The 19,765-nt window shown below is 34.2% G+C and overlaps 1 protein-coding gene across 1 annotated transcript in view; it reads left to right on the plus strand.

Moving 5' to 3' along the window:
- The window catches only part of Nrx-1 (Neurexin 1), a 284,025-nt gene that overhangs the window by 59,584 nt on the left and 204,676 nt on the right, over positions 1 to 19,765 (plus strand). The window contains exons 4-5 of the mRNA XM_068763299.1: positions 3,842 to 4,224; positions 4,365 to 4,498. Of these exons, the coding sequence (XP_068619400.1) occupies positions 3,842 to 4,224; positions 4,365 to 4,498 (517 nt within the window). The remainder of the gene's footprint in view (positions 1 to 3,841; positions 4,225 to 4,364; positions 4,499 to 19,765) is intronic.

A 19,765-nucleotide genomic window follows, 5' to 3' on the forward strand; every position in this document is an offset into this window, starting at 1 on the left:
TCTCTTAGTTGCGATAATTACAATATAAACTGAAAAGGAATGTACTGCAGTGATTTAGACGCGTAATTAAATATTTCTTGGAAAACTTGACTGTCGTATGCTATTACTGATGAAGGAAATCCAAAAAAAGCGTTAAATTTAAACTTTCAAGGAACAGAGTTTTCTTAATCGAACCTCACGTAAAAGTTACGCCAATTCAGGCGGCAACGAAACGTGCTTTTAATGGAGAGGTGAGGCGCCAACTTTCGCACTGTAAAAATCCATTAGGCGCTTAATTCGTTCGCACACGGAACCTCGATCGTGCCAACTCTGTCTTGGACTATGGAGTTTGTCGCGCGAATACCAAAACGGACCTGTCGATTGCTTCTCTCGCTTTCTTAATTGACTAAATTTCACTATACATAGATGTGAATTTTTATCAAAGATTTGCAACATGTGTTGGCTATATACCTTACTATAAAACTTACTTTTAAGGTATATACTACATACAAATCATCCTGTATATTTACTAGTTTAGCGAGGATAGTCATAAATAAAATGTAACAAAATATTCTTTTTTACAACACAAATATAATAGAAAATATTCATTTAGATCAGAGTTCCCCAAACTTTTTTGTGTTGTAGACCCCTTGCCATGTTTTTCCGTGTTAGGTAGACCCCTACTTACCTGATATTGATTTCCTGTAAATTTATCTTTGATAACTACGAGTACAAAACTAAAATTTAATAAAATATAATGTAATTACTTTTCTCCAGCACTCTCTCAAACAAAATAACACTGACTCACTATAATTTGTGTGATTTACTATCTGTTTATATATTTTTTAAATATTTTCTTAGCACTTTCCTTTTCAAGATTCAGGAAACGAATAAACGTATTTGTATATTGTTCCACATTCGTATTTATAGAGTGACGAATTGAACAAGTCAGTGCAAGGTAGCGAAGCTCTGAGACTGCGACTCTCAGGTTTTTACAAGTTCAAAATGTATTGCGACCACAAAGCGAATACAAACATCCTACAACTTACACAATTTTATAAACATATATAATATTTTTTTCACTTCATAGGTACTTTTATAAATAATGTAAATGTTTTGATATTATAAGATAGTACGATGTAAGTAAATAGGTAATATCATTGTATGTGTTGAGATCTACTATCGTGGACCCCCGTTTTCATTTCATGGACCCCAAATTTTTTTTCGCTGACGTAGACCCCTTGCAGGTTCTCATAGACCCCTAGGGGTCGATATAGACCACTTTGGGAATCACTGCTATATACAAATGATTTAAAAAATTACTGAATTTAATTTGCATATTATTGAAATGTGTCAGCTTGCAGACGTCTGTATTTCGACTTTAATAACCCACTATAGATGATAGCATAAAATTTATATCTTTAACTTCAATCCTGAGTGTCTAAGTAACGAAATAACATTTATATGTAAGTCGTAAGTCAAAGTTAGTATTCTCGTGAGCAGGGATTTCTCAGGAACCTAATCCAGAGCTGCCTCTATTACCATCCGATGTCCTCGCGTTATTCAGTTGTTTTTCTTGGAAGGGACATCCTATATAGTCATGCAGACAGCTTATTTATTGGTGGAATGCGGGTATAGAATAATTTTCGCGGTAGGTATAAGTGGAATGCATTGGTGGGGCGGTTGTACAAATAACGTGGTATATATACCATGCAGCGTCAGTTCGTTACAACGATAAAAGAGAATAGAAAGAGAGGAAGCCAAGGGCCAAGGAACTCACCATATTGGCATCAATTCCTTATCCTTAGAGTCCTGAGAGAGGCGCGGATTATGTTCCTCGTTGCAGCATTATCTGATATACACACGCGGCGTGGATGCGGTCAATATCAAGTTTGTTCACATGTTTAATAGTTTTAACTTCTACCTCAATGTTGCCACTTCACAGCACATATATTATTTTTTATCTCATTCACTCTTATTGATGCGTGAGTGGGAAAAGGATAGGAACACCGGAACACTTGGACACAGGAAATGAAATTTAAACTGTTAAGTTTATAGCTAAGTTATTTAATAAATTTCAAATGTTTTAAAATAAAAGATATATATCGCGGTGTAAACGTTCGTCAAAGAGAAATCTAAGAAATAGACAGTAAATATATCTTTTCATATTAATTACAGATGAATAGGTTTTTTCTTAATATATTATAATTACGTTGTTATATCTGAAACCATTGATTATTATATAGGGTATGTATTTGATGTCGAATATGTGTTCCGTTAATATTTTTCAACACTTCTCGACGCGTATGAATAGATATCATTTTATTTATTTATTTATTTATTTAATATTCTTTATTGTACACGATAACATACATAATATTCAGATACAATAATATGTAGAAAAGTACAATGGGCGGTCTTATCACTCAAGGCAATCTCTTACAAACAACCATAGTAAGGAAAAGATAAAAGTACTTATAAAGGGTAGTTCACGTGTACAAAAAAATACATATTCACAAACAAATGAACATAAATATACATAAACATACATAGACATACATACTTAAACATACATACATACGTAAATAACATATATACTTATAATAAAAAAAGTTTAATACATATTATAAATATAATACAATATTAAATAAAAACATCTAACTGACTTCATGTTATGTACTTTAAAGTTCGATTTATGTTATCCTTGCTTAAAAACTTACGATATTTTAAAATGTGTTACATAAGGCAAAAGGCGCGTACGTTATCGTTCCACTGAACTGAGCGTCGTAAATCCTGGATTTTCTAACTGATCCGTCACTGAGAAGGTTCTTTATATGTACAGGATGATTGATGTAATATCTTGCCGTGTTTTCTTTAAAAAACAAAATGAAGACATCCTTGAGAAAGATGTTTTTAATATACTCTAAGCTTCTATTTCAATAGACAACTGCTTCTGTTATTGCATTCGTTTCATTTGAAAACATAGTAACTTACTTTTAATAGACATAAGTGTATCTATTTACAAATGGTGATAAACTTTAAAATCACAAATGTTTATCTTTCTGTAATGTTTTTTTAATACAAATCATCTATATCATATCAGCCGCATAAATGTCGCCGCGACGGCCGGTCCTGTTCTGGTTGAATCTTTTTTTTAGTCCTGTTTTAAAGTCTCTCTCTCTCTCCCTCCTTTAATTAATTTCCATACTAATTCTTTGTTCTTCTCAATGACTTGTGGATTTTGAGCGATTCTCATACCATGTTTATCATGATCATTTTAAAATCAACCTTCCTTAGATATCAAAATAGAAGAAAACGGAAATAGGTTTTTAAATTTATTACATCATTTCAGCTGTTGAATGGACAGGACAGACAAAAGGATCGGTAGTCGGTAGCTAAGCTAAGCAAGGTTGACTGTTCATCTTACAAGTGGACACGAACAATACTGAACTTCCTTATCAGTTTCTACTCCGGATCCATAAAGCCCAAGCGGTTATCAGTTCTGCCACCGCAGCTATGCGACATAGGCCAGATGGATTGACATCTATCTCCATCCATACATATGTCACTTTCGATCATCAACGAATTTCGTGATTCGTAAATCGATCTTGAAAAGAATTCTCGAACATAGTTCTATTGTTTGTTGAGTAACTGAGGTTGCCAATGAGGACCAGATTTATTGACCACGCTTCGGCATTAAATGTCACGACTGGTATAATAGGTCGTGGTCGTAGACTCGTCTTTAAGCATTGAAGGATATAGAAGATGTTTTGTAGTTTTCTGAATGCAAATACAGATAATTAATACAATGCATTTGTTCTATTGTTGCAGGAAATCGAGAAATGAAACGCAAACGGTGTAGCAGTTCATCAGGCGTCGTATGGTGACGTGTCCGGTGCCGATCTCGCCTCCACGACCTCTGGTGACGTCACTACGATGCGCTGCGTCCTCCTCTGCCTCCTGTCCCTCTCCCTCAGCAGGAACTTCGCGTTCGTCCTCGACAAACAGAACCCTTACTCGCAGTTCCGAAAATGGAATGCCGGTCTCAATGGCACGCTGGAGCTTGAGTTCAAGACCGACCAGCCGAACGGTCTTCTCCTTTACACGGACGACGGCGGCACTTATGACTTTTTCGAGTTGAAGCTTGTAAATGGTGCGCTCAGGCTGCGATACAACCTCGGCGGCGGCGCTCAGATCATAACCGTGGGCAGCAACCTGAACGATGGGCACTGGCATAAAGTTCAGGTAAGTTTTTTTTTTTAAATAATCGTGTCAATGATCACAAAGGAGCATGAATTGTTAACTAAGAGAAATGTCCTATAGTAGCAGCGTTGGTCAGGCTTAGATATGGATCACAGTAACAGCTATGAACTTGATTATGACAGGTCGCGCGCCGAGATGAGCACACGTCGCTAACGGTGGATGGAATCAACCAGAGCAAGACTTCGCGGGGCAAGGAGTACGTGTTCGGCAAGTTCAGTACGAACTCCGACGTGTTCGTGGGAGGAATACCACCTTCGTAAGTACTCTTATATCAAACTTTAAACAATTTAACGTAAATTTTCAATATTCATGAAGTGACAATTAGTGAAATCTGTTGGGAGCTAAAAGTTCTCAAGGTAGGCGAGGCCTGGTTAGGTCTCTCACTAGATGAACCTATGACATAGTACCGCGGGTAAGACCGGTCATCGAGGCGGTCTTTAGGGACTTACAACTCCGTATAAAAACCAGGCTCTCTACCATCTACAACAAGCGAGTCCTGGGCTATTTCCTCCACATAATTCGAAGGTTACCAGAGACTTTAGATAAGCTGGTTGTCTTAGAAAAAGTAGAAGAAAATAGTGCCGGAGTTTTTGCTAGATCTGACGGGCTTTATAATAACGGAAGTGCTCAAATCAGGTCATAGAAACCTGTGTAGGTGAGTCGACGAATCCCAGAGCTTTCCAAGAAAGGCGACCTTCAGAAATAAAGATAAACGACCTAGAAGAATAATGACAGATGTTTGTTATAAAATAAATTAAAAAGTTAATGTAAACATGAGAACTGAAAACACTGTCCCATATTAAAATTTTTTTAACAATATCCCATGAGCGTTTGACCAACTCGCCTGATGGAAAGCGAAGATGTGGTCGAAGGTGAAGCACGCAGACTAAGTAGGTATCTATTATATATAATGATAAAAAATATTCTAACATTTTTTTTCTTACGTGTGAAAATGACTACAATAATAAGACTGACTGAATTTATTATATGTTCTGAAATTAACGTAGCTTTAAATAAAGCGAGATGTTATTACAGAATCTCAATTAGACTACTTTCTTTTAAATTTTCTTCAAAGAGTTTTTATACTGTACGAAAACTTATTAAAGGTTGCTATGAAGATACAGTTTAAATCTAGAATGTTTTTTTTATAAATAAATAACTGTTAGGTTGTCTAAAAAGTTGGTGCCGATATTTTAGAACAAATAAAACGTAGCAAATTCAATTCCGTTGTTCCAGAACTTCTAGGATTTTTATGATGCAAGCTTTGTGAAGCTTGTAAAGCAAGTCGATGATGAATATGCGGTCTAATTGATTTTTCTGAGTTATATCGTACGGAATCTGGGTGGGTTCAAGGAGGTTTACGTAACCAAGCCACACGGTGTGACTGTGTGTGGTTGATTTTCATTTATTTATCATTTCTGCTAATTGACGTAATGTCGAGTATGGGTTGTTCCCGATTTCTATTCTAATCATATCTTTCTTTATGTCGGCGCCATACCTGGGCATTCTTGATCCACTTTCGCGTAGCTCTTTCGGCGCATGTAGCACATGTATTGTCACGGGTTAATTTGGATTTCACCTTTCACGTGGATGAACCTTACGATCGCATGTCGAGTTTCGTGCATTTATTACACGAACGAGTTCATGTGACGTGATATCGCTACCACCGCATGATGGACACTGTTATACAGCCCAAGGGTGTCTGTTGTTTGACGGACAACGATGATCATCTCGCTCTTTAGTTCCTCGTGGATGATGAGCATCCTTAAACCTGCCTCTGTATCGTAGTCTTGGATATGAAGACTTTTATCATAGCCGTTGAACTTTACTAAGGTGTTGTGGGTGTTGCTGAAGGCGTAGGAAAAGCGACTCTGTAACTATGTGCCTTCGATTTACAGATCTACTTCACCCCGTGGATATTATCATAGTTTAACTGTATCATACTTTTGTGTATTATTGTAATAATATATAATTTAGTTCGTTTATATAAATTTATTTGTAAAGGTCATCGCGTGGGAGCATTACAACATTTATTTTTATTTATATCATCGAATGCTTGCGTTCGTGTATCGATAAGCTACCTCATTAAATTGTAAGCATATTAATAATTCGTAGCGGCGTTCGTAACGAAATCGATTTAATACAACCAACACAATGTTATAATTATTTTCAGTTGAAAATATTAGAGAGGTGGCAACATTGAACCCGAGTCATTAGCATGCTTAATGTCGGAGCATTAATTATATATTGATGCCGGAATTGATACAGTTATTCGTTAATATTACAATGCTGCCTTTATTATTTTCAGTAATGTTTGTTACATTAGATCTTTACGTAACGTAACATGTTAAATTAATAAAAGTGCTTTTGAATCTAAATCGATTTATGTAATTCCTACACTTTATGCCCTAATTATGTAAGATTATCTCTTCTCATTAACAAGTTTCCAGAGTGTGGGCAACAGCTTCCTCTGCGTACCACACAGAGATCGCCAACCTTTTTGCCAAGCATGTCGATTATGGTATATTTATTCATAGATATCGTTTGGCAAGCCTATACCTTGTAGTGCGCGTATTTAGACTGAAACAAAGAAACGCTCTATACTATACAGGATGGTTTGTTATAGGTGTGAAAGTTTTTAAGAACTGAATATATAGTTCAATTGTCAACAGTAAACTTTAAAGTTTTTAATCTGTTTAAAGTGATTAATGTAAAACTATTGGTATCCGAAAGAAAAATAACTTCTAGAAGTACAGTTAGATAAAAATGGTATACAATAGTTAGTTTTAATATGAAAATATTAAATAAACAAAATTTTGAAACCTATTTTTTTGATATATCATTAGGTTTTTTATAATTTCTGAAACCGTTGATATTTGGATGGAGTGTATTATATATATATATATATTACTTAGATTATTGGCTATACATTCTTATCAATGAAGCTATAAGACTTGTAACCAATCACCCTGTATTGTCTTATGTATGTGTGATACAATTACAAAAAAAGTATTAGGTTTTTTGCTCGGAAACAGTAATCAATGTGTCCATTTAGACCACAGATGCACAGATCGCGGCCCGTGGGCCGCTTGCCGCCCACCAGTCGATTCCTGGTAGCCCGTCGACAGCAAAAATAATGCTTTTGTACTTTCTAAAAATATTGAATTCTGTGCCAGAACAAAACCAAAAAAATTTAATTACCTATACTTCTGGCGGTCAGCCCGCCATCAGTTCATGAGTGGCCCCTAGTCCTAATAAGTCTGTGCAACCACGATATAGACTAAACATACATAAGTATACAGCATCTATATTTATAATAAATAAAAACATCAAATTGACTGGATCGCACTTCCCTCGGAAAGAATAAAAAAATAGAGAAAAAAATTAATTTAAGGATAAATAATGGTCTAGTAAATCTTTCTTAACCATTTTATTAAAAATAGGTAGTGAGTTAGCACGTGTTATATTCAGCGGTAAATCATGCCACAATCGAACGGCCTGTGATGTAAAAGATTTGGCCATAAACCAAGAAGAATGCGCCGGCATTTTTAATTTCAGATTCTCTGATGATATCAAAGATCTCTCATGTGTATCGTGAACAAAATAAAACCTTGATTTGTGATAAGAGGCAGTGAGTGGATATAAAGGAATATTGCATTAAATCATTAAAATAAAGAAGGTATCAAGTTAATAATGGAGGTAAATTAATGAGTTATAGAATAACTTAACTTTGAATTTCTTTGTGCGAATTCAAAATCCTCCGGGTGGTTGATTGTACAACGAACCAATCGAGTGCTGTACGCTTTGTCAACGTAATTGTAAACGCTGAAAACTAGTATTGCGGTAGCGTGTGTACAAACCGTACTCAATTTTGGTTAAAACATAAAAAATTTTATGTTTCAACATGTTGTCGATATAATCATTTATAGAAGAATTTGTATTGTGATGTAGTTTTTATAATAATTAGATGCATTCATTTATTAATCTAAGTCTACATGGGATCCACATGGGATATTTCATAGTGATCATATATGTAAGTGATGGGAAAAAGTCAATTTGACATAACCTAAAATCGGATTGAATATTCACATACTTTATTTTAAAACAAATAGGGTCCAAAAATCGCATGAAATACAACGACTGACAAAACGTCATATATGTAGGTAGTGCGAGACAGAGATAATGCTCTACGAAGCTAAATTAGTCGATTGTCTCTTTCCAACAGTTGATGTGCAATATTTTTCGCCGGGTATTATATATTATATTGGTTTATTCATGACTAGCTTGAGATCTTGTTCAACCGTATTTACTTACTTCTGAGTCTCTTTCTTATCTATTGTACACGGAGCCTATGCCTGTAATAATGATAATGATAACATTGCTACATCTTAACGTAATTAATAAAAACGTAAAGTATTTATTTTTTAAATTTAATACCTGAAAGTCAGTCTTTTGAGAACAGCGAATGGTTTACTACGAAAACATTGTCAGAGAATGTTACGCGTGTAATCCTTTGAATTAAAAGTCGCGCGGTTGGAGCGGCAACGCTCGTTGGATGATTAAGTCGATGCCCATGTCCGGAAAATTCAATCGACGAATGGATTTTACGGAAATGGAGACGTGATTTTGTGTTATTCCATCACACCGTCACGACTTGTGGTAGAGCTCTAACGTGAAGGTTTTAATGCAGCCAATGAGAACATAGGTTGACTTGTTTTAAGTGTAACTAACAATATGCATTTGTAATAAACACTTTGTTGTAACTATATAAGATTGACTAAATATGTAAAATTAATTGTTACTCCTGATAGTCATTTTCGAATATCTGTATTATAATACATTTATGTATGGTTGTCTGACCTATAGTTATAAAAAATACACAACTAGAGCTATTTTTACGAATAAATGCTTATTCTCTCTGTGTTTGGTACTAATCGGTGTAACATAACTCCTTAAGATGCCCCGTGGAGGGGTGAAACACGTGTTGAGTGATTTGGCGGCGGTGGTTGTGTGATTCGCACTGTTTGCCGCATACGCATTTATCAGCGGGCTGGCGGGCGGTGCACTTTGTTGCACGACTACCAATGCATGTGCGGAAGTGGCTAAATATTGGTCCTTTTCTTACTTAGGATTGACTTCCGCGAGGTAACGCCTGATTCCATTAAAAATGCTTATTTCTTTGTATCGTGTTTTCACCCTTTAGACGCCCACTGCAAGGAAATGGCGTGACCTAAAGATATATGGGAGATATACAATAATCGCCATGCTTGGCAAGTGGGTTGGCTATTGCAGTGTGGTATTCTGATACATATCCTCTATGTATGTGCTGCTATTCATTCTCTAAAAACTTGATTGTGAGGAGTGAAAATTCTATATAATAAACCCATAAAGTGTGAATTATATATACTTGCACTGAGAATTGAACCCGCGACCTAATATAGCAAGTCTCAGTCCTTTACCACTGATCAAAAAGTAAAAAGCTTTAAAAGAGTTTCTTTATTGCTCCCGGGATACTCTATTTAAAAAATCAACTGTTTTAGAAATAATAATTCACGTAATAATAATATAGTAAGCTAAGGTGTTATCAAAATTTATATTAAAACGTATAAAAATATAGTTTACTATTAGTCCATGCAGAATTTACTGCCAGGAGTTATTCATCTGTCGTACTGAATTAATGTTACATATGTATTTCAGAGTGTAAAAACTTTGAAACTCTTTGTTGATAAAAGATCATTACATTTATCCTTTTAAGGGTTATACACCTATATACAAATCATCCTGTATATTTACTAGTTTAGCGAGGATAGTCATGAATAAAATGTTACAAAACATTCTTTGTTACAACACAAATATAATAGAAAATATTCATTTGATCAGAGTTCCTCAAACTTTTTTGTATCGTAGACCCCTTGCCATGTTTTTCCGTGTTAGGTAGACCCCCTACTTACCTGATATTGATTTCCTGTAAATTTCTAACTGTAGTGAAGTTTAGTGTTAAAAACTTAAAGTAAAAACACATGTTAATTTATACATTTATTAATTGAATTTAAATTAAAACTACTCAAAATAAAATTTTGTTTCTACTCTACCAACTAAACCAATCTATTATACCAACATCCGACAACTTACACAATTTTATAAACATATATAATAATTTTTTTACTTCATAGGTACTTTTATAAATAATGTAAATGTTTTGATATTATAAGATAGTATGATGTAAGTAAATAGGTACTATCAGTGTATGTGTTGAGATCCACTATCGTGTACCCCATTTTTATTTCATGGACCCCCAAATTTTTTTTCGCTGACGTAGACCCCTTGCAGGTTGTCATAGATCCCTAGGGGTCTTTATAGACCACTTTGGGAATCACTGATTTAGATAGATAGTTTACTTATAACATATATCTTAGTAAGAAGCTAAGTTGACGTTCGGTAATATTAAGTTATCTAATTTTGTTCACATCGGATAGAATAGACCGTTCAATAAAGATATTACTTCGTCAATTAACTGCAGTACCTTGGCCCAGTTCGGCCGGGCCTCGGATATATAGTTGTGATAGTATATAGCCTTTATATTTAATGGCCAGCCCTGACTACGGATTTGATTGTGTGCCGTATAAAATGCTTCGATATTACATCCATTTAATTTAATATCTTATCATAGTGTGCGTGAGTGACTGAGTAGGGTTGTCTCATTTTATTTTATGATTAATTATTAAATCTAATATATAAAATATACATGTCACAATGTTTGTTATCGTACTCTTCCGAAACGGCTTGACCGATTTTTACCAATTTTATAAGCGTATTGAGTAGGTCGGAGAATCGGCTACTATCTATTTTCCATACCCCTAAGTGTTAAGGGTGGTCCACGCCAAAATTTTATTAGACAATTTTTTTTTATGATACAGCATACAAAAATACATACAACCCCCACAAAATTTTCACCCCTCTACGATCTCTCTACATCTAAATGTAGAAATATTTTGTATCTAAGGAAATTTGTTTAGATTATACAGGGCGATCGATTGAATGATACGTATGTGGTGGTTATTTGAAAACAAAAAGCTTCAAAGATTTACACCTGTTTCTAATCAATCTTTGTGATTTATCTAAAACACTTTCGATTCGAACTTTGTGCATTAATTATGTAGGATTGCCACTGCTCACAAACAAGTTTTCAGAGGATGGGCAGCAGCGTCCTCTGTGTACCATACTGTCACACTGCGAATGTCAAGCGTGGCGAATATACTTCCTCATGAAATTTTTGAGAAAGACCTAAGCCGTCCATGTGGGCGTCCATGGGCGGAAACGACGAATTATTATATATATCGTAATATCAAGAAAATTTCATGGTCATGTATGTCGATTGGTCTCCAATACAAGTCATAGGCTCCTTTCAAAGATCGCCACGATGCCTGGTCTTCCCTTACCAGCAACCAGCGACTCCGCGATCCTGACTGCGTCGTCAGACACGTGGACGTCAGAAATCGAATATAAAAGAAGCTGGTCTCACTGTGATTTCTTTCCATATGTGAAGAATTTAAAAAAAAAAATCATTGCACCACAAATATGTCGATAAATTTTCATGGTTTTAAATCTAAAATAAAAAGTATACTATTACATGAATATTATTATAGCATTCAAGTGTTTTTAGTTCATCGAAATGTGTGGATCATGGTTAGTAGAGTCATTTACGTGGTTGATATTATATTGTATACATCGTCGTATTAGCTGATAGACGCCCATTGCCAGGAGTAGGCTTCTTCAAAAATATATGGGAGAGTTTACCATGGTCGCCACCTTTAGCATGTGTGTTGCCAATCGCAGAGTTGTATTATGGTACGCAGAGAATGCTGCTACCAATCCTCTGAAATCTTATTTATGTGCAGTGGTAATCTTATATTAAATTGTTTACATTATTGCACCCTTTATGCCGTTTAATGAAAATAAAAAAGTGAGCGAGATTCGCAATTCATTTTTATTTATTTATGTAAGTAACGTGTGCTTAGCGGAATATAATAAACTAATTATAAAACATTACTCGATGTACGAATGGTAGAGCTACACCACTTGACCCATAATGAAGTGGAGAGAGAGGAAAATGTAATTGATATTTAATATATGTAATCTCTCGGTGTTATTTACATAAATCTATAAGAAAGATGGCAATTTAATATTAATAAATATACTTTGATAAACTGTGATGCGGGTCAGTTTTATTTTTATTTTTAGGATTTATGTTCCACAGACATTAGCGTCCATGCCTTTGTTTTACATTTGGGATTTTGTTTTGCTCACGTTTTTGCATCTTTGTGTTTCAGTAAAAAAAGCAAGTGTCTTATTCTATTATATATATATTATATTTAACCTTACGTTTCATCTCACTATTTCCTCATCTGCCTTCTTCCTTCATATGCCCATCTTCAAGTCGAGCGTCAGGATCTGTGCAGTGGTTGCAGTTTTTACAACATCCGATGCATGGTCGTTAAAATAACGTGATCTTCGCGGTATAGATTATTCGTGTGAAACTTTGCCATTTTATTTCGATGAGACCATAATTCCAATCATTCTGTATAAAATGATCACACTGAAATATGTTACATTAATTTATTATTTTTCTATGTGACAGGCCTGGAAATTATTGCAGTACAAAATCTGCAGCGACATATAGAAAATATTAATTAATTTAAATGTTTAGTAATTTGAATTTCGAAAACGTTTTTTTTACTGTATTATCATTATTTTATTTGTTAAATAATTGATATTAAAATACTATACATTAATTGACAGCAATTATTTTTACTTATTGCAGAACCCAAAAATTATTTACACCATTAAAAGTGACTTACACATTAAAGGGTCATCACAAGTTTTCGCCTTTACCATTATTTTGATTATGTGGAAGTAAAAAAAATAAACATGCTGCTTCGAAGAAAGTTAATCAACAAGCTTTATAGCATATAAAGGATATACAACTTACTTAATAAGTATAAACATATACATTTGTTTATATGTATAAATAATATTAAAAAAACTTTATTTTAGTATGCTCTCTTATGCACATGGATCGAAATCTAAAATGTCAAACCCTTTTATCGTTTTCATTGTCCCTATAAAAAATCTTTCATAAATTCACTATAATAACTTACAGACCTCTGCTTCCGTGAGTTCAATTTCACGAAGCCTAAACCGAATAGCAGCATAACGTCAATCATAGCATTTGTTATTAGCATGCTATTTTACAAATACAATTGAGTATTAATAATAATGTGCTGTACATATAGCACTTTAAAGCATTTATGTATATTACCGATTATCTTACATAAAGCGTCACTATTTTTATTTATTTATATACACTTTATTGTACACTCATACAAATTTAAAAAAATTAAAAGAAAATTTAATAAAATAAGATAGATAATAACTAAAAAAAAGAAACTATGACAGGCGGTCTTATCGCACGACACGATCTCTACCAGGCAATCTGTAGATGGAGATGAGAGACATGAAAGAGGGCAGCCTAGGGTGTATATTATTAAAATATATTACACATTCAATAGTGTAATACACGTATACATACATAAAAATACATACAAAACATATATCCGATGTAAAGATATTCCAGAGATGTGACTTTGAAATAAAAAGAAACAGTATGTACACACTGGTTGCGAAGCCAGTAAATGATTTGTATCACGTACGTATCGGCAGCCCTGAGTGCTTTTGAGGAGTTTCCTTCCAAAGTAAAGTTTTGAGATCGCGGTGCGACTTGAATGCCATTAACCAATGGTCGTGTCTAAAATGTTAATTGTTTCTTTTCTCATAACGATCGCAATAATTTTGTTATTAAAGTAGAGAAAACAAAAACACAGAAATGCCTGTTGTCTGAACTGGCCGCTAATATTTTTAGTTTTTTAAAAATAAAAAAATCACTAGATTTTTCTTCATCTATTACCACACCCCTAAATGTTCACGCTTCTAACAAAAGTAGTCAACCAATTTTTTCGAACCTCTAATACTACACTTTATTCTAGACATGAACGAACTTGTGCTAAATATAGATTTATGAGCTGTGTTGGTGTAAAATTCTGCCGAACCTTTAGGTTTTGCAGTCACTAAGACTACGTGGTAATCTGTTTAAAGCTGTTTGAAGTAGTTAGAATGTAATTTTAAAAAATATTCCTTTACAATGAGTAGACAAATACGGAGCATTATAACCGCAATACAACAACTCGACGTAACTGCGCAGTCAATTTTAAAGTTGTCCAATTAAAGGGCCGGGGAAATGAGAAATACGCCCGTAAAACTGAGACGTCCCTGCGTTTAAAATGAGATTCGAATCCACTGACGCGTAATTAAATTCCCGGGTACCTCGGTAAATGAAATTCAACATTATGGAGTCAATTTGCTAAATTAATTTTGTCTTTTCAACATTCCTCTTACTCTATGGTATCTTCAATCTGTTAAAATAAACTCGCTTCTATTTCCACGTTGTCTTTAAATACAATCTAGAAACATCTCATGCAGTTATGGTTAAGGTTAATTATGGTTAATTCTTGAGTTATAATTAAGAGAACTTGCAAATATTGCAATAACAATTAAAGTAAACAATCAAAATAAAATAACTTTTATATATCATTATTATACTAAATACAAAAACGGTAAAAGTTCGTAAAAGCCAAACAAGCTTTTGATGATAATTTTGTTAAAATTGGAGACTGCGTTAGTGTATTGAAATCAAAAGTTATATTTTTAAATTGTTATTCATCTAAATATACATATAAGTATAGGTTTTATATCCAATGATATTATGTTTTTAAATGATAACAAAATAATTTATTTAGATTTTTACTCGAAACACAAGATAGGTTGCAGATGGTACAAAAAATTATGCACTTAAAGGTTTCTAAAATTAGCGCGTAAAAAGTGTAAAAAGGCTATAAACAGTAAAGTCTTAAAAGAGAATGACCCACTGGAAGAATATTCTTCTCTGTCGTTATTTAAACGAAACATTTTTATTTGAAGTAAATCGAAGGGTTAATACGAATTCGAAACCAGCGTTTGTTTCCAGTAAAGATACCACGGCTTTCTCAGCGGCACATGCAACAGCTTTCATAGCAGATTAAGAGACAGGAAAGACGACCTGTGGGCATTATATCTGTTTCCTAGAATATTATCTAGTGGGGGGTACGGTTTCTACTGCAAAATCTGTGTCCATAGTTACATATCCGCATATCACCACATGATGAAATACCAGATCTACTATCGCTAGATCATGGTCTCTAGTTACCTGCCTAATTCGACGGCAAATGCATGCACAATTTCCATCACGTAAAAGCTCTATTACTTACGTTAACATACAAGCTAACAACGTTTGAGTTGTTAGCTTATTGGCTTCCACAATTTCATCGGGATTGACTTTATGGAACCGTGGTCTGTTCAGTTCAGTTCAGTTACTGCATTCACAACTAGGAAATTCTTCGCCGATATCGCATCTGCCTACCGCGTATTCCCGAAAGTTCAGGTGGATACGTGTCTGATCCAGATGCTCACAGGGTATGGCGGTTTCTCGAAGTATCTACATAGGTTTAAGCTCAAGAAAAGTCCATCGTGAATCTGTGACCTAGAATTGTACCAAACTGTCCTGTATTTGGACTTTGACTCCGCCTTGACATCGAAGCGGAAATGGGTAAATAAAAAGATGAAGAAAATTTCTCCTCCATCATGGGCGACGATAAATGTCGTTCTACGTTTGTCATATTTGCAAACAGGTCAGCGCAGCAGATCACAACTACAATGAATAAAAGATAAATAGTGTAAAAATTTCTAATTAAATAAATAAATAAAATAATTTTTAATTAAACAACATTATTAAAGAAAACAAAATAAAAGAAGCTGTGTAAAACTAAATGTCATCAGAAGGGGGGGAAAAGGTTGTGTGTAAGAAGATTAGAAAGAAATGAATGGAGAGAAATATGAAGGAGAAAGATAAAAAAAAACATGTATACAAAATTGAAAAAAAAAATATTTTGACCCAAAACTGTCTTCACATGAAGCGGGGGGAACAAGAAACTCTCAAACATGGGGACCATAAAAAAACCGTGGTCAGTTAGCTATAAACCAAATAGCTATCCCAGATAAAATGCTTTGTCTTCGTCATCATTTCAGCAATAAAATATCAACTTCTGTACATAGGACTTCACTTTAGGTGTTCAATAAGATCGATTATTTAATACAGGGTGGGCCATAAATTTTTGCACTTCTGAAACATGTGTAGAAATAAAAGTACAAATGCTATTTTGTTTATGATTTATTTACCGTAATTATCATTTATTAAAATTTATTTTTTAAAAATTACATCGTCGAGATGTGCTCCGTCTCGCCGTTGGCACTCCTGTAATCGACTACGTAAACTTTTTGGAGAAATCAAGTGTTGCTATTTGCAAAAAATTATGGCCCACCCTATATTATTTGCCAACATAATATATAATGAAAAATACGTTTTCAGAATGTGAACAGATGAAACACAGATACAATCAAACACGTCACACGCTGTTAATTCCCTTTTGTCGCTCTTCACAAACAAGACCTCGTAAGCCGACTTTGTGTTGAAACTAACTAAGCTGGTCTGCGGCAGTAGGTTAATGATACACGACTCCTGTCCGATGTACATCACGGGCTATAGGTGTAAAACTTTAAAGGGTTATATGTATAGTTCATTTGCTGACAGTTAATGTATGGTATACTTTATCAAAAATCAAAGATTTTTGATTTTGTATAACACCATAATGAAATTCAGTAGGCAACGTAGGGCGATGAATTTTAAGAATCATGTGGATAGATTGTGTTCCAGCAAATTTATTATAACTTCAGAGCTCAAAATAAAGACCCTATACATTGTTTGCTTGAGTTATGTCTGCCTGTACTTCAGATGGAGATGCATGGAGATAAAAAAATCAAGGGATGTTAATAGTTATCGGCAATGAAGAAGGGAAAAGGTTTAATCTAGTTGTTCGACTGAAGCAATCACATAAGCGTTTATCTACTGTACGCGTGTTTCACCCCTCCACGGGGCGTCCTCAGGAGATGTTACACCGACCAGAGCCAAACACCGAGTGTTGAGTGAATTAACAGTGGTAGTTGTGTAATTCGCATTGTTTACCGCACGCGCATTTATCAGCGGGCTGGCAGGCGGTGCACTTCATTGCACTATTACTGCTACATAGCGGAAGTAGCTATATATTAGTCCTTTTCTTACTTAGGATGGACTTCTGCAAAGTAACGCCTGAATCTATTAGATATTCAAAGTTAAATAAAATTTACCGTCGCGTTCAAGATATAATAATAAACTATTAACGCGTCGACCTAAATAAGCATCGATGCCTTGTCCCAGATAGCCCTGGTTATCCGCGTCCCCATTCAAATTGGTCCCGGCTTCGACTGCAATGTTTATTCTCTAATTATGTCTTATAACGGCGTGGTTTCAGTCTTAAATGCTAGCGTACTACATACTTCATTTTACTAATTAAATTACTCTTATCGTCGTGGTTGAAATTATGAAACGTTACAGTACTTTTGTAGTATTGAACTAACATATATATGTAGATTTTATACTAACTGTCGAGTCTTCGTCGATTTACAACATAGTGTGGTATTAGAGTACGCAGAGGATGTTCTGAAAACTGAAGTCTGTGAGCAGGCAATTCTGTATATAATTAATGCACAAAGAGTGAACTACATAAGATTTTGTCCCGAAAATCTAAAATTACATGCACTCCATAAAAGTAGTACAATATACAATAGAAAATTATAAAAAGTAAGTCGAATCGGTTGACCAAGATCCCAAAATTAATAAAAAGTAAATGATAGCAAATAAATAAAATTATAAATTAAAATTACAAGAAATAGTAAAACGTAAATAAAATGGAAATATTGAGTGAAAACTGTGTACAGCAAATTATGGTCTAGGAACGAAGATGAGGGTAGGAATAGGATACACGGGAGACGAATTAAAAAAAATGTGAAGAAAGATAGAGATTGTGAAGGACAGAAAGAAATTATCACAAATCAAGATTTAAATTTGTTCACGATACACATGTGAGAGGTCTTTGATTCAAGAATCTGAAATTTAAAATTGCCGGCGCATTCTTCTTACATTGTGGAATGAGTTTCCGCTGAACATAAGACGTGCTAATTCAGTTCCTATTTTTAAGAAAGTCTTTTTTTCTTTCTTTCTCTGTTTCTTATTCTTTGAAGCAAGTGCGATACTAGTCAGTTTGATATGTTTTATTTATTATTGTATTATATTTATAATAATATATGATGCTATATTTATTATATGTATATATGTTAATATATTTGTAAGTTTTGTCTATATGTATATGAAAACTTCTCGTTATTTATCCCTCTACTGTTTTCATTCTATAGTTGTCTAGAAGAAATTGTCTTACTATTATGCAACTATGTATATATATCACAGAGTGTAGAATAAACAGTATTAAATAAAAATAAATAATTTATATGTCAGCAGCATAGTTATAAAACTAGAATACGACTTATAATAAAATAGCGCGCATGCTAGGCAAGAAGTTGTATTTATTTCCTAGACTTTGCCAAATATTGTCTGCAAAACAATGTAAACATACGATGTACCTTCCAAGAAACTCAAGAACATGAAAGACATCGGATGGTGATAGCATCAGTTCTGGTTTAGGCATCAGGGAAACCGCTGCTCACCAGAGCACCAGCTCAGACTCACAGAGTCCCCAAATCTACTCGTTATAAGTTAAATAAAAGAATAAGTATATATTGTTGCATAACTTTTATTTAAAAAAAGTCTCGAATTTACGTAACTTGACTACGTAATTTCAAATATAAACAGTAATAAAATACGGGCTATTTAACTTTACTTTATTGACAGTTGCACTGATTGAACTAATTTCATGCCAGATCAAATATTTAGATATTCTATTCACAATGTCCTGCAAAGTTAAATTTAATAATAAAGTTATAGTGGAGTATAATTTAATGCGTTAGATAGCGTCGCGAAAGCGTGAAATTAGTTTTGTTCCACGACAAGTTGCGATCGCGGTAAATAACGGAGCAGGATGTCGTGCAGGGGGTCGGTGTGACCCGCAGTAGGGGTCTGCAGGAGACCACGTGATGTAAACGACCCTTAACGTCGAAGGGTCGGAAACTTAGTTTTGAGGATTATAAGTGATTTGTAAGTTTGAAACAAAAACGCTTCCGCGCATTCGCCTTTATGTGACTTTATTGAAGGGGTAAAAACCCCTCGTCTTGTGGTTACACGCGGGCCCAATATTTAAACGAATAATTTGTACACTCTTTGGAACTGAAATAATATCAAAAATATTTTTCTTACTTTAACTTCAAGTTAGTATTTATATAGTACGAAGCCTGCAAAAAAATCGATGTATAGTAGATTTGAAGATGTGTTTCATACTTTAAAAATCTTGTTAGAAAAAAAAGCTATAAATATTTTCCTAAAAACTGT

Source organism: Battus philenor, unplaced genomic scaffold (assembly GCF_028537555.1).
Source record: "Battus philenor isolate CCGP_79_NKW_IND1 unplaced genomic scaffold, ilBatPhil1.0.hap1 SCAF_17, whole genome shotgun sequence".
Classification (NCBI taxonomy): domain Eukaryota; kingdom Metazoa; phylum Arthropoda; class Insecta; order Lepidoptera; family Papilionidae; genus Battus; species Battus philenor.